Source organism: Punica granatum, chromosome 4 (assembly GCF_007655135.1).
Source record: "Punica granatum isolate Tunisia-2019 chromosome 4, ASM765513v2, whole genome shotgun sequence".
Lineage (NCBI taxonomy): Eukaryota > Viridiplantae > Streptophyta > Magnoliopsida > Myrtales > Lythraceae > Punica > Punica granatum.
Genome location: NC_045130.1, coordinates 6,741,131 through 6,766,074, shown reverse-complemented (window position 1 = coordinate 6,766,074; position 24,944 = coordinate 6,741,131). Strand labels below are relative to the sequence as shown.

Below are 24,944 nucleotides of genomic sequence, written 5' to 3'. Positions count from 1 at the left end.
ATCATATTCCATTCCTTACGTATTTTGCACGGAATATTCATTCCGACGTTTGGGAACATGGGAATATGAAATAGTTATGCTGGGTCGGAATAGTTTTCAGGTCTTCGTAAGGAATAGGTGTGCCTCCGTTGAACGTAGAGCAGGATAGCTATACTGCATCCAGAAAAACTCGTGAAAATCCGAAAATGCCCTCAACTTTTTTGACTTATTACCATAAAGATGCCATCCACTACTCTCCTAGAACGACCCTGAAGCAGAGCAAACCCAGCACACATACTCGAACCCCCCTCCGGTTCCGGTTCATCTGAAATGTTTAGCTCATGGAATTTTGGTAATAATACGTGAATCCTGATGCATGAAACGCTAATTTCATTTTCATTTTTTTTTGGTATTGTATAATAGGATTTTTCAGCCTTAATTCTTCGTTTTCTACTACATCCTGATCATTGCTCTGCTTGTTGATTTAAATCATAATTTTAAGGACTTATACATGGCAGGGTGGTGCAGGTACTTGGAGTGATGGAAAGCTAGTAACTAGAATTGGAAGAAACAGCGAGAGTGTATTAGTGGTAAATTTTTCTTCTTCTATTTTTGAATGTTCTTCCTCCTTTTCATTTTAATGCATTCGAACCTAAATGATCGCATGGATCTTGTTGTTTGGTTGGTAAGAATTTTCAAGTCAGTTATATAATTTTGTACTTTCTGCAATTCTTGATTGAAAGTTGTTTCATCTCAGGTTATGAATACCTTAGTTCATTTTGGGGCTCCGAAAAGTATTTTGGTTGAGGGAAAGCCTCATGTGGGAACAGATAGGTTGGTTCCCTTACTTCAAAGTATGGAGCATTGCGATGTACTAGGCTGGTGGTGTTGCCGGAAGTATGATTAGGATAGCTATTATACCTTTTGAAATGTATATAAATATGCAGAAATGATTAAATTGTTCTACACTTATAGCCCTTTACCATTAATTGTAATTATTATGTAGAACATTAGTTATGGTGTAAACATGGTTACGAGTTTGTATATAAGATTCTATGGTTAAATTTAGTGTCGTTGCATTATTGAAAATATGTTTTAAGCAGAGTATTTATCATTTTGGTGTAACATATGTTTTTGTGGAGGTTGTTCTAAGTAGGGTTAATTTTCATTTTGGTGGAACATATGTTTTTTGTGGAGATTATGGATAAGATGGTTATTTTTCATTATGGCGTAAAGTATATTTTTTGTGGAGGTTTTTTAAGCCAGGTTATTTATTCTTATGGCATAAAATATGTTTTATGTAAGGTTATTTTAAGCAGGGTTAATTTTAGTTTCGTTACATTTTTTTTCATTATATTTAAAATAATAAGAGAATATGTTTTTGTTAAGAAATTTTTTTTATTAATTTTTTAAATAATTATACTTATTAATTTATTAAAATAGTAATTTCTAATAATTACAATTAATAAAAATAATATTTTTAATTCATTATTAATAAATTATTTTTTATTAAAATAATTAGTTTTATTAATAATCATTATTTTCATTAACTTTAATTAAAATAATTAATTTTAAAAAATACTTACTTTTAAAATTATTTTAAATGTTTATTTTTTAGTAATTATAAAAATTGTCATTAAACTTATCTATTTATCGTACTAAATCCTATTAGATTGTCACGGTGACTTTTCTTGGCCGTAACACGAAATACATGTGTAACTTTCTTTTCCGAGGATTTTGCCATTGTTGTTGTATCAAAAATGGAAAAGGGAGACGATGAATCGGAAATGAAATGAAATTATTGGAGATGGGGATTGTGGTGGGGCTGGGCTAATCCAAATATAATATTTGATTGACACTGACAGACATTTCCCTTTGTGCAAAGAAGAAAAACATAAGTTTTTTTTTTTTCCCCCGGAACACAAATGTGTTCTCAATCTAGGAGTTAAGATTTATTTTCTGTTTGGACATCTGTAATTGAGTTAATACTGGTCATGAGATATTCCTCGAACCCTTTATATAGCACATAAAGTATGTTCACGAGAAATATAATTTGTCAATAACATCACATTTCATTGTTAATTAGAAATCTGAAAAGAGCAATGGTATCTCTCATCCATGTATATCACAGCGACACCTGTTGTGAACTTTAAGGGCGGTTGAATGGTGAACTCGTGAATCCAACGTGGATATTTATAACCCATGAAATAGCAAGAGACTGAGAATGGTCTGCCTTCGATCCAATCCACCAGTTGGCATTACAAATTCAAGCAGCATATATGGCTCGGAGGCAATGTACGTTGTGTTGGTGTAAAAAAGTCCATTTTTCTGCCAAAAACCGTCACCTCGTTCTTGCGTCACCCACCGGACATCCTAGAAGTCGGGTTAATTATGAAAATAAAGCATGTATTGGTGAGATCGGACCGATCTTTTTATTTGTATACATTGCTGAGTTATAGCTAGCTCGACCTACCGGACGTTGGGGGATCTTCTTATTGATCAATTTCTTCTGCTTTACGATGCATGTGCATCCTTCTAAATATATATATATATATATAGTTATCCACAAGCAGCGTAGTTTCATTCATTCATTCATTTATTTATATGAAAATCCACGTGCAGTTTGAATTTTTTGACAAACCTTGTTATCATTATTACCTTCTAAATCAGAAACATGGTGCTAATGATTAATATCGTGTACTATCTAGAATTTATGCTTGGAATTCGGAGTGTTCACTGTCACGATCATAGTGGAATCACCATTTTGTTAGACCTAGGTCCAGTTCCAAGGAAAAAAAAATTTAAGTAGGGCGGGCTGAAGGGGATAGGGTTCTTCATTTCGCAGTTCAGAAATCCAGAACCCTAAGGAAACCGAAATGCTTTCGCAAGTTACCGACCCTGTTGTCTTTTGATAATTCAAGAAAAGATAGGTAGATATTGAGACATTTCCTTCTAATGAGATGAGGGCTCTTTAAGTAGCTAAAGAAGTAGTCATGTTAGGAAGGAAATCACATTGCCACAGCGTCATTTCATTCGGTTCCAAGATGAACACACGACATGCATACTAAATTTTCTCCAAAAAATTTTAAAAGAGAAATTAGTATCCCATTAATAGATCTTTAGTAATTAGAAAACCGTGTAGTTTGATTAACTTCGGTGAAAGTTGCCTTTTTCTAAATCGAACTCCCATAAACTACAAATTCTTAAGTAATCATATATCGTTATCTCCTATGAGAATGACAATGTGATTACACTTTTATAAGTAAAGGAGGTATAATGTGGCATGATGTATTTGCTAATCGTAATAAACATATTGATTTTACTGGCCGCATTTGTTTATGCTAACGTGGAATCACTCGAGACTTTCTCACACTTTCTTATTACTGAGTAACACTTTCAAATTGGTCAAAATATATAATTTCAACCTAAGTGAGTTAGTTTAAGCGATTCGACGTCTATTTCCTTTAAGCAAAGTATCGATTTCAAGCCTCGTGAACGAATAAAATCTACGGTATGAGAACTTTATCCCTTAGTGGGCCGATCCAATTCGACTATATTCATCGGGTCTCAATTGAATTTTCGGATACCAAAGTTTACACCGAGAATATATACTTTCACCAAAATTAGGAAAATAAAATCTTGGTCACGTACTTTTTGAGAAGAAAAATGACTGCGGGCACGAAAAGAATTTTTAACTACAAAAGCCCCCGAACTTTGAGTAGTATGTATTGTAACACCACTAATCTTAATTACCTGTCAATCCCAAAGTGTCAAGTGGGAATAAAATCGATTTTTCTATCTAAATTATTTTTTTTATGTCAGTGGTATTTTTTTATTTTTTGGGTAGTTATGTCAGTGTTATTTTAGTTGATCAAAAAGACAAATTTTAAGATGCAATCGGCATTATATTTTAGCAATTTTGTTGGAGTTAATTTCTTCGGACACATTCACTTGTCTTTAATAACCTCTGGAGATTATTATCCTATTCACCACTACAAGGCAGCTTGATTTGACATAGAGTATAAGAAGAAGAAAAGTTTTCGTTATGTCACGTGGAAAGTTACAAATCTCATATGCCGATATTATGGCGTGGTATTTGTTAATTGCGTTCAAATTGTCTTGATTGCACGATCCTTGTGAGTTAGAATATATATATATATATATATATATATATATATATATTTGTATTTTCACAACGCCCTCAAAAAAAAAATCTCTTAATATCTGATGATTAGGGAGCAATTAACAATTTCAACTTGGTCAATGTTCTCACCAAAATAAATCTTGGTACTGTGTGTGGTCCAAATCATTTTCCTATTTTGAATTACAAAACAACGTGAACTTTAATCAACGTGTAACATCATTGGTCATTTCGGACAATCCCAAGTTATCGAGTTGGAATTATTTTAAGTGATTATTTTTGCAGAGAAAAAAAAAAGAGAAAGAGATTATTTTATAAGTTATTCGAAGTTAATAAAAACAACTATTTTCCAGATGAAAAGGCATTATTCTTTAGCAATTTTTATGTATAAAGTTAAGAAAATAATTTTACCGTGGCCAAAAAAGAAGAAGAAAAGAATGGAATAATTTATATATATTTTCCGAGAGGATAAGAACAATCACATGAATGCATCCCTAATGCCCATTGCCCACATTGGAGGTTAACCATTAATCCACCCATAGAAAGCAACTTTGACGCGTTGTGTAAGCAAATTTAAAAGGAAAAAAAAGGACATATGGGCATGTTTGGTTCAGGGAATTTAATATTCCCTTCCTCATGTATTCCGTGCGGAATACATATTCCGGCGTTTGGGAACCCACCGATCCGGAATTGCCATTTCGGATCGGACCTCCCATCATGAATAGAACAGGCATTGGCATTCATCTCATGGAGATCAGTCATGGCTATTCTCCATTTTGCATCTCATTCGGAATATGTGTGAAATGGCAAAAATACCCTCCATTTTAATCACATATTACAAAATGATGCCACTCTGCTTCAGGAATCCTAGATCGAAGACTGAAGCTTCCAGATCGAAGAAGCGGCAAGCCGTAGAGGTTCGCCAGCAAGACGGAGTCACTTGCGAGGAATAGGGAAACCCTCCACGCAGATTAGAGTCGAAGAAGCCAAGGGAAGCGGCGAGGATGTAGGAGGAGTCGGCGGAGGACGCAAGCGCGAAGGTGGTGGGGCGGAGGAGTCCGCGGATTCGGCGGTGGCCGGAGAAGGCAGGGGCTCGACGAGCCGGGACCAGCGGCGACAAACGAGGGAGACGGAAGGCAGGGAGGGTGGGTGGGGGCACCCGGGAGAGGCACTCGAGGAGGAGATCGTCGGGATGTGAGTCGAAGCAGCTGGTAGAGGCAATCGATGAGCTGAGCACGACGTGGCCGTGGCGGTGGCGGTGGCGGTGGCGGTGGCGGTGGCGGTGGAGGGGGACATGGGGGGCCGGGGAGATGCTTGTCGTTGGGGTCGGGGAAACAGGACTTCATCAGCCAGGAGAAGTGGCCACGAGAGTTGTAGCTCTGATCTGACATTGACATGAAGGGCATTTCTGTCTTTTCATCATATTTATGTTCTTTTTATTTCTCATTCCAGCCAACCAAACTTCAAAATTATAATTATCAGTTTTATTATTTCCTCCAACCAAACAAATAAAATTTCATCAGAATTTATATTCCCTTCCATGTTTAGACTAATCCATGTCTATTCTATTCTGTATCAATTTCATTTCAGCGAACCAAACGTGAGCTAAAACTTAGGGGCCCTTCAAGATTTAAAACGTACACATCAGCACCAAATGAAAATGTCTCCCCGTACAACATAAAGTAAATAGAAAAGGGCACCTCATCAATGTGCATTTTATTTTTTGCACTTGGCATTCTATCCAAGGCGGTCGATGGCCATGACTCACTCAGTATTTCACTGTCCTTCGTTTGGGAAGCAAATAGGAAAATCATTGGCACATGATTCGTTTTTCACTGTGCTGTTCTTCCTTTTATTAAGACAAATTGTAGTCATCAAGCTTCGAGCCCGACCAAGGATCGTCGATGCAACCAAAGCTACCTAAATTTAACCATGTTTTCGATGTAGTGGTCTTTCCTCTTATGAATACGGCTGGTGTCGCGCGCTGCTTTGAAGTGAGTCCCACCTTCACTGTGAAGGATAGCGTACGTCCACGACACATCCTCAAAGCTTACTGCCCTTTGGCCCATCTCATCCTTTCTCTTCCTCGAGCACTTTGCTGAGTCTGAAGTAACTCATGAGACCGTCGGCCAACGAAAAAGCATACTCATATTATGGGCCTATACGATACGCAAATGGGATTCCGATCGTGGCGTATGCTGTTTCCTTGTTGACTCTCAAGGTGATCGGGCAAATGAATCAAGAAGCAATAAGCCGATCAGTGGCCCCCATACTGTTAAAAAAAAGGATAAGGAATAGAGCATAAATCAATGGTATCTTTCAAGTTTCACTAACTTATGAGTTATATTTTTCGGTGAAAAACTAGATATTCTTACTCTATTGTTTTAAAAATATATATCGTCCGGAAGTCGGCTTGATTCTAATCACAAAATATTTTTCAAGGATTTCGCTACGCTGCAAGTAAAGTCCTATCACTAAAGCTTAATTTGCTATTGAGCCACATTTTCGTGGTTAATTAATTCGCGAGGTATTTTAAAGAGGAAAAGGCCGATTGTATCACATATAAAAATGATACCTAGTCGAGTGGAGAAATCTAAAGAATCTTGGAGATTAAGCACTGATCATTAATTGAAGAAATGCAAATGATCAGACACGCAATTTCGTGTGGGAAGCACACTCCTCTCGAATTTACTAACGTTTATTTAAAATCAATGCTTTTGCCACCATGGTTGTCGCCATTGATAATGACGATGGCTGCTCTAATCTGTTCCATCGAGTGCCCTCCTCATCAGAAATCCATATATGGAATTATTTTATATGCAGAAAAAGGAGAAAGGGGGAAAAAAAGGATAATAATGGGGGCAATTTCCAATGGGACTCCCCTCACTTGTCCTAATTACATGATGATGTGGACCACCCCCATAGATATCCCTCGAACGATCGATGATCGATCTTAGTGGCTAAAAGAAAGAAAAACGATCGATGATCGACATTAACTAATATGGACTACGAGGATGATATATATACAATGCATCTCCTTTTGAGAAGGTGTTCATTACTATGGTCCCTTACATTCCATGAGGCAACAATAGTTGATTAATCCCGTTGTCAGTTGTTGTTTGTCGTTCCGAGAGCTTATACAAGCTGACTTGAATCGATAAATATATCGTGTCCACAAATTAATTACGTATACGGTTTGAGAGCTGGTCGGTTATAAACCGCTTGCCTACATTCAGGTGATGCTCGGCCGGGCTTGGTTTCTTGAATATTTCCGCGTTAATATGTATGGAGTTCTATATGTGGATTCACCTATCAATATTGAAACCCTTCTCTGGATTCGGTATATGAGCTTGCACCGATCAAACCCTATCGTACATATTCAACTATTTTGCTCTTGAAGATGTCTCGATTTGTAATTAATTCGGATCAGGATGATGTTGCGACCGTGTGTTTCGCAATTCTTGTTTACCACAATACGGTAGGACTATAAAATCTCATCATATATATTGAAATCATGAGTATCTTAAGTAGTCGCACCCCAACAAGCCCTAATTAGGGTTTTATCTACTGGTGTAGGGTTTCTTTTTCAGGATAACTATCCAAAAAAGCATAAACATATCACGAAGACAAAACACTAATTAACTCATTTCCCGCTCACTTGTTCTCCCAGAAGTGAAATCACAATCTCATTATTAATTTGCGAATCGCACACACATTAATTAACATTAAGAAGAAGATCAACAGATGATGATCATCACTGCATCTGCAAAAATGTTTAAAGGCATCGATATATCCCATGCAAAGATATTGGTTAGTTTAGCTACAATTGTTGTGATAACTTGGTCACGATGTGCATATGGTTTCTCAATCGTGTGATCGAGTAGTTCAATGGTGGAATCCACCGCAGATGACTGGAACAATCGAAATTTTAGCTTGTAATATTCTTACATCAACGAATACTATGTGTAAGAAAAGGGTTAGAGTATATAAATTAGGCAAAGCTTCATGGCATTATAAGAACTTTATCAGTCGATTACTTTGTTGACTCAGTGGAAACACATGACTAAGCACTAATTCATATTCACTTTAATACAAGTAATTTCAATTTTTATCATGTGAGAATATTTCTAAAATTTTCCTTCACTTACACGTTATATCAATTGAGTATGTTAAGTGTATATATAATAATTTCAATTATATGATTCAGGCTAATGGGTCTAACAAAATAAAATAGAAATTCTAATAACTAATGAAAAAATACGGGTCATATATCCATAACAAAAATTGAATTTTGATTATCTCAATTAATAAGTGAGGGCATAGACAACTCACCCTCTTTCTTGTGTATATGTATATATATATATATATATATAATATGATATAATATAAAAAAAAAGGTTATATAAATAAGGGTTGGTTCAAGTGGTTCGACATTATTCTCATGAGGATTCAAGTTCGAATCCTGTAAAAGGAGAAAATTCTTAATTGTTAGAGTTTCACCTTTTAATGAGTCTATTTTACTGAAATTGAATTAATTGGACTCTATTGAATTTCAAGTTATATATCAAAAAAATTTAGGCAACATAAGGACTCATATAATTATGTCAGGGTTGTGAGTAGGCCACTCCCTCCACCAATGCACTATCATTCTCCCTCCATAAATACCCCTTCGTCGGGGCGTGTGCCCTCCACACACACTTCTCTATCTAAATATTTCCTTCTCCTATTCTTTCCTTCACTTGAGGACGTACATACTCACTAATTCATTGCTCATTTGAATCCATATCTTTCCTTCCCAATGGCTTCTAACCAAACTCCTACTCTCAATGGATCCACGATATTGGGCACCAATCATACCCTAGACATCGAAAAAATAAAGGAGGACGACTTCGACTACTCGAAGCGGTCCCAATGGCTCCGAGCAGCTGTTCTTGGCGCCAATGACGGACTGGTATCCACTGCTTCCCTTATGATGGGCGTTGGAGCCATCAAGACTGATATCAAGGCCATGATATTGACGGGCTTCGCGGGCCTCGTGGCAGGAGCCTGCAGCATGGCCATAGGAGAGTTCGTTTCGGTGTACTCTCAGCTGGACATAGAGCTGGCCCAAATGAAGAGGAACAACAGCCGAAACGGGGAGCTAGACCGAGCCCAGGTGGCTGGGACAGAAGACGGGGAGGAGGAGAAGCTGCCGAACCCGTTGCAGGCAGCTTCTGCCTCTGCCCTAGCGTTCTCGATCGGTGCAATGGTGCCCCTCCTAGGGGCATCATTCATAAAGGAGTACAAGGTCAGGCTCGGAGTGGTGATCGCGTGTGTGACTGTCGCTCTAGTGGTGTTCGGCTGGTTAGGGGCAGTGCTAGGGAAGGCACCCACCGTCCGGTCTTGCCTTAGGGTCTTGCTAGGCGGTTGGCTTGCAATGGCGGTCACATTCGGGCTGACTAAATTGATCGGCTCCCGCGCACTCTAAACCGAAACTGAACGAATTAATTGGATGTGATCTAAGACGTCAAGCTTCAAAAATTGAGATTCGGTTACCCTGATCCAAGTTTACAATGTCGATTAAATATATCACATGGAAGGTTAATTAAGTTTTACGTAAATCTTTTTCTGTTTAAATGTACGAAATTATGTATCTCATCCCTTTTGCTTTCGTCTAGTGTACTAAGAGACGGTATAACGTCCATTAGGATACGAGTACTAGTAAGGTGGGGTGGTGGTAATTTTATGAGGATTATTATTATTAAATAGGTAGAATTACCATTTTATTTCTTTTCCTTGATAATGTGCTTGTGAATTATTATATTAAAGAACAATATTGGACTACCTACGGGATTTCTTGAGGCTCAATGGGCCCATTGTTTACATTATGGACCTAACAGACTTTCCATCTCTGAATATGAGACCATTTAAATTTTCTTGAGCCAAGTCTTCGGGATTGATCCACGCGAATCCTGTAGATCGAGATTGAATGGCTTGCCTCCGACTTGGCCGGGAGATGGATTCGTAGTTTTGAGTATGACGGTCGGAACACCCCGTTACCGCCCAAGGGAAAGACCTTCCCAAGTGGGAAATGGATCCTCTTGAGCTAGCCATATCGGCATCGCCATGCGCCGTTGGAAACAGTCCACTGGCGTTTCCCAAGTTTGTACCAAGCGGGCTTGAGACTCAGTTGCTTCAATGGCCACAAGCTCTTTAGGTGTCCATTAAGAATTGGAGAGACAGAGCACAAATGTATTACCAGCGGCTCTGACATTGAAGAGTATCTAGAAATTGTGTATAATGTTCCGACCAACAGTAAAGACGGCCTTTAATTTGATCCAACAAAAACAAAATCTCAAAATTGATGAAACCATTGAAGCCTCAACTCAGAGAAAAAGGAAATTTAAGTACAGAACTTGACGTGCCAGAAATAATTTTTAGCGTCTGCCGACAGAAATACCAAATTTATTTCCATCTCTCTTCATCCGAAAAGTTCGGCATCGACACACGAACCTCGTATCTCAACCTCATATTACATATTTGATAGAGCAAAAACATCGTCAAAGAACCCCCGACCTATGGGTCAGGTCTTCCTCACGAAATCGGGCAATTTACTGCTGAGGAGATCCTAGTTCTTCCTTCTCATCGTTGATCCCGGCGGCTGCTAGAAGAATCCTTCACCCAAGCAGCAACCCCTGGAGAGTCTGGGAGGATCCGGATCAGGAAATTTAAGCATGGGGACGTAACCATCTTACTGTATTTTGAATAGGCTCTTCAACTTCACGACGAGTTTCCACTCCTCAATGGAAAGATCATCCTGCAAATGTACATGTCATTTCATAAGCATCACTGATCCGAGATGTTCAGCACCGACAACATTTTTACAAGTAATGAAAAGCCATGGCAGGCTATCATAAATCAGGAAACTCACCCGGTAATTCGTTTTGAGAATATCGATCGACCTCCTCGAGATATGACTCACTAGCTCATCCTCCAAGTCAAAGTGCCTCCCATACATCTTCTGCTGCTCTTCAGGGTTGCTACCAACAATCTGATAAGAGAATCAGATATTTAATTTGCTTCAAAAAGACCAGAAAAGTCTTATGGAAAGCAATGGAGGAACACCGAATTACCTTAATTGCCACCTTTTGGCCTTTCTTGGCAGTATCAACTGGTTTTTTATTATTCTCAATTGATGCAATACGGCCAATATCAATAAACTCCCTCTGAGGAATACATATCGGAGTCCCCACCTGTCACAAAAGCAGGTAATGAGAAATTTTTATCTGGCAAAGCCCCAACGAAATTATCAAGTGAAACCAATCCTCTTAACCACGCAAGATACAATGATAAACAAGTAACTACCTTAGCGATCCCTTCGAGGACATCAACACCCAACACTATTGGGTCCTTCTTGTTGAAAACACAGTTGGGTATAATCTTGAGCACACAAGGGAAGACTGCCTCATCTGCTGCTTCCTTCTTCTTTTCTTCCTTGATGTTGTCTATATAAGCCTTGAACTGATCAAATAGATGATAGATAATATCCGCCATGAAGATCTTAACGCCCAATTCTTCTGAAAGCTCCCGAGCTTCAGGGGTCACTTTCACGTCAAAGGCTAAGATGGTGGCAAATTCCTTTTTCTTCTCAAGCATCACAGAGGCTCTCATCACATCCTTTTTGTGCACAGGCCCGATGCTTATACCGCTAACTGGAATGCTTACTGCTGGGGACTTCAAGAACTCTAGCAATGCCTCTAATGAGCCGAGTGTAGATGCCTGTACACAAACTCCCTCACCGGTCTTGTCAATTCGGCTCATTACGGACTTCATATCTTCCATTGCAGCTTCCTTGACGTCCTCAATATCATCATCAGGACCCACCACGTATAGACCAGTGCCAGCAATGGCATGCTCCAGTCCCTGGAATAAAAAGTACGGGGAATTAGTACATGCAAAGGTAATTAGGGATAAATTGCAAAAGTCAAAAGCTACAGAGTCAATGTAACCAAACCTGTGCAGAGATCTTTATACCCTGAGCGGCCTTAATTTCTTTGTGGTGCAAATATGTTCCCTGAGATTGGACAAGCCATGGAATCACCAAAGCATGGAAATAACTGCTATAGGTTTAACAATATTGAGAAACAAGAAGAAAAAATTATGTAAAGCAAAGTTCTATCTAGTAACATCAATGCACTTAATATTTTTCTTTTTTGGGCCAAAAGCTCCACGCCCTTAATCAGTTGTACAATAATTAAATAATAACACTTGCTAGCTAGTTATGGCCAATGTTAATTAGGCATGGAGGGAGATCAACTGTCCAAGAATCTTTCTTAACATAGAAAGCAGGGGAATACTTCACTTATCCTGTAAAACTGCCAGTCTCAAATTTTCTTGTTTTCCTTCAAAAATGTAGTAAGCTTGCGACAGAGCTAGAAGGTAAGAGAGAGGAAGCATGAAAAGGAATAGGAGGATGTCACCTTCACTCGGAGTTCCTTCATAGGATGGGGCGTCAATAGAGCTCGAATGGTGGTGACAATAGGCCCCTGCATACAAAGTTGCAAACAGCAGCAAGTGAGAGATTGGAAATTAATAACTAACTGTGTTTAAGGTAAAATTTGACTTTTAAGATGCAAGACCTGCAAACCACAGACAACGATCTGATCTCCTTCATGAAGTACCCCATTAACTAACACGACATCGATAGTTGTCCCATGGCCTTCAACCACCTTGACCTCCAGTACTGTGCACTGCCATAAATAAGAAACAAAATCAGTACTTAGATCCATGAATTCTTGAACAACTTCATTGGGGAAGGGGGAAGGAACAAAATGTACCTGAATTTCGTCAATATATGTTAGTTTTTCAACCATGGTCTTCTGAGACCATTGTACCAGTAAAAGTAACAAGTCCGGTATGCCTTCCCCACTGAGACCAAGAAAATAATTGGATATTTATTTGTGGTTAGAATTTCACAGGTGCTACAGAACAAAGTTCCGGAGAAGAAAAATGTACCTGATTGCACTTGTAGGCACAATACTAAACGTTTCTCCCATTTCTTTGTTTTTGTAATATAGCTCGGTATTTAGACCCTGCTCCTTAAATTGAGTTATAATCTACAAACAGAAAGAATTTCAATTAAAAAATGGAAAATTACTAAACAGGAGTACAGTGACAACTGATATGAGTGAACAGTTAGAAACCTGTATGAGTCTCATATTAAACTCGTTTTGCACGTCTTTCGTTTGTTGCTTCATAGCCTTAACAATAGGTGCATTATTGCATGTTTTCCACCCATAAAGCCTGTCAACCTGCATAACAGAGGAAAAATATTGCACAAGCCAAATCAGCAGAGGAACAGTAATTAAAAACATTTTCACAAGAAATTGCATTTTTCTCCTTTAGTCCAAGACGCACTTCTTTAGTACATCTTGGTTCGCTATTCCGAACTTGTTCTTGTGCAGACATTTCCTTGGCACCCCTTTCAGTTAATGAATTATTGCCTTTACCATTTCAAAGAAACACTAAACGCTCATCTTCTAAAGTGCAACAGTCAATCTCTTGCTGTCTGAACTTTACAAGGAAATCAATCAAAGCGCCCAGGGCCGGGACCTATCACACACTAAATGTAGCAACAGGCAGTACAATACATTAAAACTGACCTTATTCAACGCGACTATGAACTCTGTGTTCCTCATTTTTAATAGATTCAACGACTCTATGGTCTGTGGCTCCAAGCCATGCATGATGTCAACCACCAGAATAGCAATGTCACATAAACCTGAACCTCGTGAACGTAAGTTCGTGAATGATTCGTGCCCAGGTGTGTCAATAACAAGCAGTCCGGGGACCTTGAGTGTTGCATCAGCTTTAAGTTCCTTGGTCCTCTCCCTTATGTTCTCAGCAGGGAAGTATGTGGCACCTATTTGTTGTGTAATACCCCCAGCTTCACCTTCCTGTACATTTGTGCCCCGAATGCAGTCCAAAAGTTTGGTCTTCCCAGTGTCAACGTGCCCCATAATACAGCAAATTGGAGAACGAAGCTTCTCTCCGCTAGGTTTAGGAGTTGGAGAGGGACCAGGGCCAGCTTTTGCTGGGGCAGTCCCTTTTGTCTTATTCCGCTCTCCAACTTCAGCCTCAGGCTGGGTTTTCTTAACCTCCTCAGATTTCACATGTTCAGAAGGAACGACTTTCTTGGGAGCACTGCTCAACTTTGTAGCAGCAGGAGGAACTATGAAATGCAAAACAAACAGAATTAGCACCAATAAGGTGAAGAATTAAAAATAAATAAATAATAAGGAACCATCACTGCTCTTTAGCGACATATCGACAATTCTCACCTGCAACTGCACCCTTTCTCTCCTTTTTGGCCACCTTTTCAGGCTCAGAGTCTGCCTCCTCTTCAGCGAATGAGCTTTTGACCGAAATATTGACATCATCCCAACTCTTTGCATCCCACTCATCCTCGTCCTCATCTTCCGCCATCCCATTCTCTTCTTCAGCATCACCAACTTCCGACTTTTCTTCTGCGTTTACCAGTTCCACTTCCTCAATTTTTTCTGGCTCCATTGAATCAGCTTCACTAACAGTTTCTTGCTGGATATCCCTAGGTTCATCGCTCTCAACCTCCTTAACAGGGGCAGCACCGTTAGCCTGCTGGCGAGCTTGTTTGGATTTCTTGGTCTGGTAAATGGGCCTTTTTGCTTGCGCACTGCCAGTATCACCAGCAGATGGCAAATTTGCATTGGCTAGTATCTGCTCCCTCATAGCAGCTAGCCGGCGAGCTTCTTCCTTCTGTTTAGCAGTTAAGAGCTTGCCTTCCTGTTTCTTCTTTAGCAGCTTCTCCTTCTCCTTTTCCTTTTTCCGACGCCTAGCCTCCTCAGCTTGCCTCTCAAGTTCTTCTTGCCTTCTACGCTCCTCTTCTTCCTTCCTTTGCTTCTCCTCTTCTTCTCTCTTCTTCCTCTCTTCAGCTTCTTTCCGCCTTGCAAGAGCCTCCTGCATCTCTCTGACCTGCCTAGAAACCTTCTTGTCAGCAGCCTTACCCTTTGCTTCATTCTTCTTAGGTTCTGCAGTTGCTTTTGGTTCCTCAGGCTTTTCGTCAACAGCTGCTGCAGCAGCCGCCTTCTTCTCCTTTTCCTTTTCTTTCTTCTTTTTCTTCTTCTTTGCAGCAGCAGATTCCAAATGTTCTTCTTCACCTACTTTCTCAGCCGCTGGTTCTGCTTGGGTAACTGGCTCAGGCTGAAGATCAACTTTCTCCTCCTTGGGAAGTGGCTCAACTGGCTTTGAAACAGAAGGACCTCCACCAAGCTCTGCAAGAATTTTATCTAAGTCGTCTTCTTCCTGAGCAGTCCTCCCACTCTTCTTTTTCTTCTTCTTGTTCTTTGCAGTCTCTACCACGTCTTCCTTCTTCTTACCTATAAACAATGCACGCAGAAGAATTCAGATATTTATTCTCTCTCCATTTTTCAAAAAAAGCAGGCTGTACCACAAGTAGCTTCTATTTTTATATTTCAACACACTGAATCTCCACCACCAAGGAAAAGATCACTAGAGAAATATCAACAAATCACAGACTTTTGATTATTTGGAACAGAAACCAGCCTATCTATATCCAAAGGTTGCAGTACTTTGCAAGGAAAAGGATTTAGTCCAGCCCGGCGATCAGTTAGTTAAATTCTAACTTGCCCTTGGCCAAAAGGCGAGCTATGTACTATCTGTTCTGTTACTTTGAGAAAAAAACCACTTGACAAAACAGCACACTTAGATCCCCAGCCATCTACTTAAGAAAGACCCTGTCAAGAGATGTCCAAGAAGAAACATGCACAATGAAGTGTCTCACTGAATATCTTCAAATTCTTAAAGTTCAATAAAGGGAAAGTAGCAGATTATCTATGGACGTGCTCACTTACAGCAACATTTTACGTAATATCCACCAGTTTATTGTAGAATATCTAGTAAAGTATCTAAAGATGCATGTATATAAGATGCTATAACATGCATGCACACTGCTCGAAGGGAATAAAGAATTCTATCCAAATTGTTTCTTACAAGGAACTATTGTCAGAAACTTCGCAACAGATATCTCCAAGCTAAAATTTACTGATAAGACAAAGATGATATTGCACCCACATAATCTCTGAGGAAAAAATTGAACAAGACATGGCACGATTGGCATAGTACACAAGATAACAACTCGCTACCAAGAATTGCTAACATCTTTAACCGTAAATAAGAAAAACACAATAAACAACCTTCATCCTTAACAGTCTCATGAATGGCGCTAGGGGCCTCTAGTGCAGAGTAATCCTCGACACTCCCTTCATCAGCGAAGTCAGCAGCACTAAATGAATTGCCACCGCTCTTTTTTGAGGCCTTTGAAGACTTCTTCTTCTTCTTCCCTGTAAAGGTAATGTTGCTGATTTCCTCGTCCTCATCTTCCTTCTCCTTCTCCTCCTCATCTTCTTCACCCAAAGCACCAAAACCCGATGCGGTAAATGAGTGCCCATCGCTCTTCTTGGAGGTCTTAGAAGACTTCTTCTTCTTCCCTGAAAATGTTACTGCATCTACTTCCTCGTCCTCATCCGCCTCCTTCTCCTCCTCCTCCTGACCCAGAGCACTAAAACCACCAGCCCCACCTTTCTTTCCGCCCTTCGAGGGCTTTTTCTTCCCTGTAAAAGCAATTACAGGCTCGTCGCCATTATCATCAATCGGTTTGCTTTCGTGATCACTATCAACCACAGCCCCTTCATCCACCTCATCGTCGTCATCTAAAGCACCAAAACCTGAGGCCGTAAACGAAGTTTTCTCACCCTTACTTCCTTTCTTTGAGGACTTCTTCTTCTTTCCAGAAAAACTAATAGCCGGGGCCTCCTCTTCCTCGCTATCTCCTCTCTCAGCAGTCAACACCGATGCCTCCTCTTCATCCTCCTCATCCTCCTCATCCTCTCCCTCGTCTCCAAGCAATCCAAAACCTGCAAATGCATTACCACCTCCCCCCTTTTTCGACATCCCCTTCTTTTTCCCTGTGAATACAGCAGGCGGGGGAGCATCGTCCTCTTCGACCGCCATCTCGACATCTTCTTCCTCCTCTTTGGGCTGCTGAGCCTTTGAGGTTCCCTTCTTGCCTTTATTTTTCCCAGTAATCACCACCGGCTCCTCCGGAACTTCCCGTTCTTCGGATAATTCCGTCCCGACCGAGTACTCATCGTCGTCTATCACAACCGCCTTCTTCTTGGATTTCGCAGCCGGAGCTGGGTTGTCATCGTCCCGGGCTGTGGGCTTCTTGCGACCCATTTACGCTGGATTACCCGGGTTAATTCGACAGATACAGTCCCTGCACATCAGCAATCCAGAAACGCCAACCAAAATCTAGATCATATCAAACTGAGTCGCGAAAATGATCACGATAACAAAGAAAGTTAATCAGCGCAGCTCGATTCAGCTCGATAGACTAACCAATTATCTTTCCGATACAAACTGCTCAAACCAGCACGATTGCCCGCACTCTCTCGCCCACACACAGACACGGAGAGAGAGAATACTGTGATGGCGATGAGGGACGGACGGTGGATTAGCGCTTGGGTCCGATCAGATTCTGAAGACGACAGAGGTTTGGCAATGAGAGAAGTGATTCTTATTCCGAAGGTTACTTCTTCTCTCTCGCAGGATCTCGCCACCGCTATCACCGAAACGCAGAGACACGGACACAGAGAGAGAGAGAGAGAGAGAGAGAGAGAGAGACAGAGAGAGATGGAGATTTTAGGGTTTTTCGCGTGTGACAAAAAAATATATATATAAAATAAGGTTAATTAATTAATTAAACCTGGAGAGCCACGGCATCCCTTATCGGCTCGAGCCAGTCGTTGCTTTAGTTACGCATGGAAATGTAAATATTAAATGGTGAAATATATTTGATATATAATGAAATCTATATATTGATACGTGAAAAAATAAATATAGAATCGTACATTGTACTAGATATAATAAAATATATAGTATAATTTTTATATTGGCAGATATATATGTGTAGCCATTTGATGCATTATGAAAATTTTTAAAAATATATCATTTTCCTATAATAAACAATATATAGATATATTTATGGATATATATAGTTGACGTATATTTACATTTTCTTTATATATTAAATTTATGTATTTAAAATGACTTCATTTTGATATGAAAACTAGCAGAACTCTCCTGTGGTTCAATATCTACAGTTCAATAGTCCAGGGGAATTTTTTTTTTAAGTCTCCGGTGATCCTAATTAGAGGGATAGTAACCGTCAATAAGACTTCCACCACCTACCTCCTTAATTATTTTCTCGATTTTACTTTCTCTTTCTTTTTCAAATTCGGACAATGTGGGCCTAATCGGGGCCCATCGTCGCCCTTATAAGTTAGCCGGCGATCTCGGCTACCTCAATCGGAGGATGTGGCTATAAATTTTCGTTTAAATTAACGAAAAAGTTGAGGCATGTTAAAATTGATATCAAATTGATAGTTCGTGCATTTTTAGGTTGAAAAAAAAGTTCGTGATAAAATTGATAAAATGTGAAAATTTTGTATTTTTTGAGGCAATTAACTCAATTTGAAAATATTATACAAAAAATAATTTTAAAGAAATAAATAAATAAGTGTCAAATTAGATTCTATTGCCTGCTATTTATTTGAAATATTAAATTGTTAAAATCCTATCACATAATCCCCATTTTTAAATAGAAATTGAAAAGGAAAACAAAAATACTTGTGAATCTTTACTCTCCTCGAGAAATTTCATTTTGAAACTTCACTTTAGCCTAATATATAGAAGATATAGATGTCTAAATAGATAGGTAGATATATACATGTTTCTCTTTTTTCCTTAGGTATATATATGTCCTATCTGTTTTGGAAATATATGATATATTTGGTATTCTATAAAAAAAAATTGATGTAAATAAAATAATTTTTTCTACTTTGATATTTGATTTTTTTTCTTTATTCTACTTTTATATATTGATTTATTTACTTTGAAAATCCTATTTTTGTTGAAAATTAATAGATATCCTTCAATATTTAAACAAATAAAACCATTAATATCTTAATTGACATATAAAATTCTTATATAAGTAACTATCGTCAAATATTTAATATTACCAAATTTTTTATTTATTTCTTTCATGCTCTAACACGATAAAATTTTTCTTGCTCTTTATTAATATATCTTTCTATATTTCCCCTCATTTTTTCCTTGAATTTAGTTCGATCTATTTTTTATAATCATTAAAGATTATTCTATTTTACTTATAAATATTATTTTATATGTCGTCGAATTCAGTTAATTATTTTGTCAAAATCTTTTATATGTATTTGATATGAATGATTTATTGCAATATAACTCCTATAAATATTTGAACAGATTAGTTGCAATTAAAAATTATTTAATTTCTACCATTCAACCAGTTATTTATAAATCCTCGTGATTGGTTTAAATGGCTCGAGCGAAGATTTAGACATTTATATGAAAAAAAATGCGCGCTTGAAAAATTTACCCTAATAGGCTGATTCGACTCGATCATGGATTAATTGGGTGTTATTGAGCTTTGGATTTCGGATACCAAGGGGTGCACACCGTAAAATGATTAAAAAATATTTATGAGATTAACAAGGTTGAATTGATTAACTTAATCAATTACCACCTCTATCGATTTTCTGAAACCGAATTTGGTGAAAAGGATTGATGGAAATTGCCTTTTGCACCCCGAAGTTCTTCATTCAGCTGCTTATCACCTAAAGTTTGCATGTGGGTTTCGATTTCAGCATTGGATCCACCTGAAGTCGAGACGATGCCAGTCTGGCTATGAGACACCTACGGGATTGCCTCAGCTATTCCAGAGGTCAGACAACAGGAGGTCGAAATCAAGATCGCCATGACCATATGACAGTTTTGTCATAATGTACTCTCGTAATGCATCGATGCATGGCAAGGACCAGAAAAGGTTATCACCAGTCAGGCTCACTATAAACAACTACTAGCCCGAGTCTCACGTTTGCTGTGAACCAATGGGACGACCTCTTCCTCGCTTGTTTGGATTGCCGGTTAAGGATGGTCATGGAGGGTTTAGTTATGAAGAAGTATAATAAAAATTTGTATATTAATCCTTCATATATCTTTCCATAACCCTTTTTAACCAGCAATCCAAACAGGACATCATCAGTCGTGCAGCAGTATAAAGACTAGACTGTCTCGCCAAGAAAAAAGAACAACAAAGATAAAAGTTCATGCTAGACTAAGTTGATCGGCGCGAGGACGTCCTGAGGTTAGAAAAACCTACGATTAAAGTAGAATTTTCACACTAAATATGCAACAAAATGCAATCAACATAAATAAGTTCTTATTCATCAAAAAAACATAAACGAGTTCTTTACGAACAAATATCCAATCCTCAAAAATTGAATGAATTTCACTGTGCTTTCATTTGATGAGTAGGCCCTACATTAAACCACAAGATGGGTGATTCGATGCTCTTTCTTGGAGATCTCCTTCGTTCCTTTGTCCCTTGGTTCACCCCGTTTGATTTTATAATCTGATTTTAAAATTTTAACTCAAATTTTAACTCTATTTACTACACAACAAAAATCAACTATTTCAATTCAAAAAGGTAAGCCCCATATATAAACACACATATAACTACACTAAACTCAATTCAATTTTTAATACTAAATTATCTAAACTATTTATTACTTTTTCATAATTTTTACTCATAATTCAACAACACAATCATTACAATCCAATTAAAATTAAAATTTACCTCTACTTAACTCTAAAACCAAATACAGTTCTTTCGACTTCTGCATCCGTTCTTTCTTCACTTTCCTCCTCAAAAACGGAAAGTTCGCATATGAACTCACACCCGTGGAATGATGCCGAGAAGTCCTTGTACTAGGCTCAAGTCTTTTTCCTAGGTTGTGCCACTACTGCCTTCACTTAATCTGGCTTTTCTTATGCAGCTGCTTTCTTCGCATCTCCTTTATCTTCCTTCTTTTGCAGCCGCAGATTGTATCGTCAACTTTCTTCTCAGCCATTGATGCTTGGGAAACTGGCTCAGGCTGAAGATCAACTCTGTCAATTTTTGTTGAGAGCCCGATGGGCTCCAAGACAGAAGGCCCTCGACTGAGGTCTGCATGGATTTTGTGCGAATATTTCTCCTCTTTAGCAGTCCTCCCACACCTGCTTTTTTCTCTCTTGGAAATCTCCAGCACACCTTCTCCTCTCCTGCCTAAAACAATACGAGTGCCAATCAAATAACAAGCATTAGTATATGCCCAAAGAACGTTAATACTTTTTCATCCAAAAAAAGAGAGGATTACTTGAGGTATTTACTAATAATAAACTATAAGAAAATGTTAGATTATTGTTGTGCAAAAGTCTGAAGAATAAATGGTGCCCGAGCTTAGGTCCGAGCTCAAGCCTAACAGTACTTGGTCAGGTAAATTGGATCCTCGGACCAACCACGCCATTATATGCAACAGAAAAGAGCCTGTCACTGCTTTCATAAGCTTTGATCTCCACAGGCATAATTTGTCGCAAATCCCATTCCCAAATAAAGGATCTTCAATGTATCTTTTTCCGGTTATTCCTTTATAATTGCCACTTCAATTGAAGATGTTAATCCAGAATGACAAGAATTAAATAGTATTCGAGTAAGAGAACATACCTCCATCAAGTCTCAGGGGGGTTATCCTCAAACAAAACTTTATAGAACCGCTTTCGTTCTTCAGGATCAAACAAGCCACCAAGTTTATCCCCTTGGTTGTCTTGCTCCGAAACTTCACCAGATGTATCCCGCCTCTTCTCTAGTCTACCCATAAGCATACCATTTTTCCTCTTCTTTTCTAGGTTCACCAAATAACGCCTTCGGTTATATTCATGAGATCCCTCCTGCATCAACTCCCCAAATTTCTCCTTCACGACTACAAGTGGATCCTTCTCGATCAGATCCGACCCGTTATATCCTTCTCGAAGAAGAACTGTGTATATCTGATATTTGTTCGAAACATAGAAAATGCCCGGGTGCTTTAAGAGCATTACATTCAGTTTCTCTGGAAGACAAAACTCTCTCCTAAAGTGAGCGAGCTTCACAATTGATGCTTTCTTCCACAGGGTCAGTGACAGGAGCTCATGCACCAAAGCAACACTCCTCTTCTCCAGTTCCTTCGACCCCTCGACTAAACCACTGGGATCAGAGTATGGTGAGATATAAGGTGTTGCATTAAATGCATGAAACCTCTCCCATGACTTCACCCAAGTGGATGGCAACGAACATGAAAAACGAGGCTCAGACCCCTGCTTTTGAGCCAAAGCCTCGACTGACGAGATCGCGATATCGGGTTTCCAAGATACTAGCTCAATCTCCATAGAACTCTTTCTTCCACTGTGATTAACAATCCGAAACATGTCCCCGTACTTTGCAACAATCCTGATAACATAATCATCGGGAAACCCAAAGTTCCGCTTCAACTCGTTGAGCTTCACAACATTAAGTCTCTGGTTTGTGCTCATCATCAACAACCTTGCCAGTCTCTCTACATAAACTGGCCCTTGCATATCTTTCACACATTCCTCTTCATCTACCAAATGCATCATCGGCTTCGTTAACTGGCAGTAGTACTCGTCGTGCCTGAGATAGACCTCGAAGCAACATGGATATTTTTTCAGCCAGTTGAGAGCTTTCCCCTGGAGATCGAGTGTCTTAAACTTCTTCTGAAGAAATTTGACAGGTGCCACCTGATGGGGGCATCTAAGTATTATATTCTTAATCTGGTTGTTGACTATCCACCGCCGGTTCCTCGACAGGGCCGACTCGAGGTCTGGATCCTTCTTCATTGACCATAAGGAGAAGTGCCGAAATACAACCGGCGGAAATGGTGGATACAACGTTCTTCTACTGGAATCGCGCAAACAACAGAAAACCATGAAATTCACCATTTTTACTAGCTCCCAGATATTATCAGATTGTCACCCTGCAGCAAGAGTATCGAAGATGGAGAAAAGTCACGTTTCTCTTCCCGATAGCCATGGAAGAAAATCTGATAGCCTGCTTAACACTCAGATGAAATGCCATTCCTATCGACAATCAAAGAGAATGGAAGATTGAATAATATACATGATGCAGATGCTCCGTCACAAGGAATTGACAGTGTAAATTCTGAAATCGAAGGATGAACAATGAATTCACGATGATAACAGCTAATACAGATCAACAGTTGCTAGCAATCACCTCGGTAATCACCTTCACCGTCCTATCTACCGCAGCTGCTAGGTGCCAATTCTTTCGCTTCAGTGATCGAATGAGCCGCACTGCACGCTTCAACATCCATCCCCGCCTTCTGTTGCGGAGCTTACGCGGCTTAGCTCGCCGCGTGGAGGATGGCGACGCCACTTTCCGGCGGAGCACAGAGCGCAGAGCACGAGCTTCTCAGTCGGAGAAGGGGAGGGGGAGAGAGACGGAGGAAGCAGCCTGAGGGAGGAATGGGCTGGGCCTTGAAACCTGGAGACTAAATGAATATGCAGGCCCATGACCAGATGTGTGATAACTATTAAGGCCCAGAGACCCAGTCAATGAATTTCTTTCTCTCTTTTTTTTTGATGAGTTTTTTTTTTCTTTTATTAATTTCTTATTCTCGAGAACAAAAGGTGTGAACTCGAAACAGTCTATTTCAAGCAAAAAAAGGGAGAAAAAAGGTCAAACAATATTTGCAATAATTACTGAAAACCATGTTTAATTAAAATAAAATATTCAAATATTTTTATCTTATTAATTATTGACATCCTCGGCGGAAAAAAGAAAAGCGATTTTCTCTTTTAGGAAACTTGTCTTCTTCACCTAAGAAAAAATAATCTTTTCCACAATTTGGTGTTGGATATTATCAAATTATTTTGCATTTTACCACACAATCTTGTGAACGGACCATTCTTATTTTGCATTTTGGTTCAGTCATGTTAGAACCAACGTGCTTACATCAAATAAAATGTCCGAATTAACTTTAGTCAAGACAAGTATTCATCGACAATGGCGTGACTTGCTTCATTGAGCTCGTAACTCCTCGCGGAGTAAAGTAGCAAGAAATAGAGGGTAAGTAAGATGGTATTTGACACTTAATTCACAAATATGCCCCGATTAAGAGAAATCTTGAAAATTACTACATTAGTCAGATTTTCTTTTATATAACAATGTTCATATCGATATTATTCTTCGTCCACATCCGCATACATACCCACTAATGTCGATGATGCGATGAAAATCTTGAATCATCATCTACGTCCATAATGCGATCGGGAAAGATAACAAAAATTTTCATCGCACATATTCATAGTCCACCATAGTCAAACTCATTCAATGTAATAATATTGATTAATCATCGTGTTTCCTTAGCTGAGATTCTTGTTTTATTATTTTTCTAAGTGAAAAACATTTAATTACCTTTCCAATTTTCAAGGATTTGTGTCATAAATTACGTACCAAACAGATAAGCATTCGCATAGGATCATCATCATCATGATCGCCATAAAAAGCTCGATAAGAGGAAGATGGGAAAGGCCAGATACAGAGTGGAAGTTACCATTAAAAGTCTGCACGAACGATGGAGCAGAAGAAACAGAGCAGGACAGGACAGAAACATAGCCGAACACGACAGGACGGCAAACAGAGCCCTCCCTCTCCTCTTCCTCTCCCTCCTCGTCCTCTTCGAAAAAGACTGGGACCCCAGGGCAATCTCCGATTAGACAGCGACGGCAGAGGGCCACCGCAGCCGGAGACACGGTCCGGTAACGTCAAAGGGGGGTTATCTTCAAGCTCCCGCCT

General features: G+C 39.1%; 3 protein-coding genes across 7 annotated transcripts; 1 reads left to right on the top strand and 2 right to left on the bottom strand.

The window, feature by feature from the left end:
- The first annotated feature begins 8,796 nt into the window (after window positions 1–8,796).
- Window positions 8,797–9,830, top strand: LOC116206207 (vacuolar iron transporter homolog 4-like). Its single transcript, XM_031539018.1, has one exon. It carries the CDS (start codon window positions 8,919–8,921, stop codon window positions 9,585–9,587), a length of 669 nt encoding a protein of 222 aa, XP_031394878.1. The 5' UTR covers window positions 8,797–8,918; the 3' UTR covers window positions 9,588–9,830.
- Window positions 9,831–10,380: 550 nt separating this feature from the next.
- Window positions 10,381–17,851, bottom strand: LOC116206206 (eukaryotic translation initiation factor 5B-like). 2 transcript variants are annotated; one of them, XM_031539017.1, is made up of 14 exons: window positions 17,555–17,851; window positions 16,351–17,467; window positions 14,440–15,513; window positions 13,762–14,330; window positions 13,303–13,410; window positions 13,115–13,215; window positions 12,937–13,027; window positions 12,739–12,849; window positions 12,580–12,645; window positions 12,114–12,173; window positions 11,465–12,022; window positions 11,233–11,352; window positions 11,031–11,150; window positions 10,381–10,916 (listed from the first exon to the last, which is right to left on the bottom strand). In XM_031539017.1, exons 2-14 carry the CDS (start codon window positions 17,390–17,392, stop codon window positions 10,851–10,853), a joined length of 4,086 nt encoding a protein of 1,361 aa, XP_031394877.1. In that variant the 5' UTR covers window positions 17,393–17,467; window positions 17,555–17,851; the 3' UTR covers window positions 10,381–10,850. The 2 variants fall into 2 exon arrangements, with proteins under 2 accessions (XP_031394877.1, XP_031394876.1); XM_031539016.1 differs by having other exon boundaries at window positions 16,351–17,432.
- Window positions 17,852–20,706: 2,855 nt separating this feature from the next.
- LOC116203976 (protein ROOT PRIMORDIUM DEFECTIVE 1) lies at window positions 20,707–24,840 on the bottom strand. 4 transcript variants are annotated; one of them, XM_031535978.1, is made up of 4 exons: window positions 24,703–24,840; window positions 23,361–23,637; window positions 21,798–23,103; window positions 20,707–21,355 (listed from the first exon to the last, which is right to left on the bottom strand). In XM_031535978.1, the coding sequence occupies exon 3, from the start codon at window positions 23,066–23,068 to the stop codon at window positions 21,803–21,805; it is 1,266 nt and encodes a 421-aa protein (XP_031391838.1). In that variant the 5' UTR covers window positions 23,069–23,103; window positions 23,361–23,637; window positions 24,703–24,840; the 3' UTR covers window positions 20,707–21,355; window positions 21,798–21,802. The 4 variants fall into 4 exon arrangements, with proteins under 4 accessions (XP_031391838.1, XP_031391836.1, XP_031391835.1 ...); XM_031535976.1 differs by having other exon boundaries at window positions 20,727–21,359; window positions 21,798–23,206; XM_031535975.1 differs by having other exon boundaries at window positions 20,727–21,359.
- Window positions 24,841–24,944: the final 104 nt, after the last annotated feature.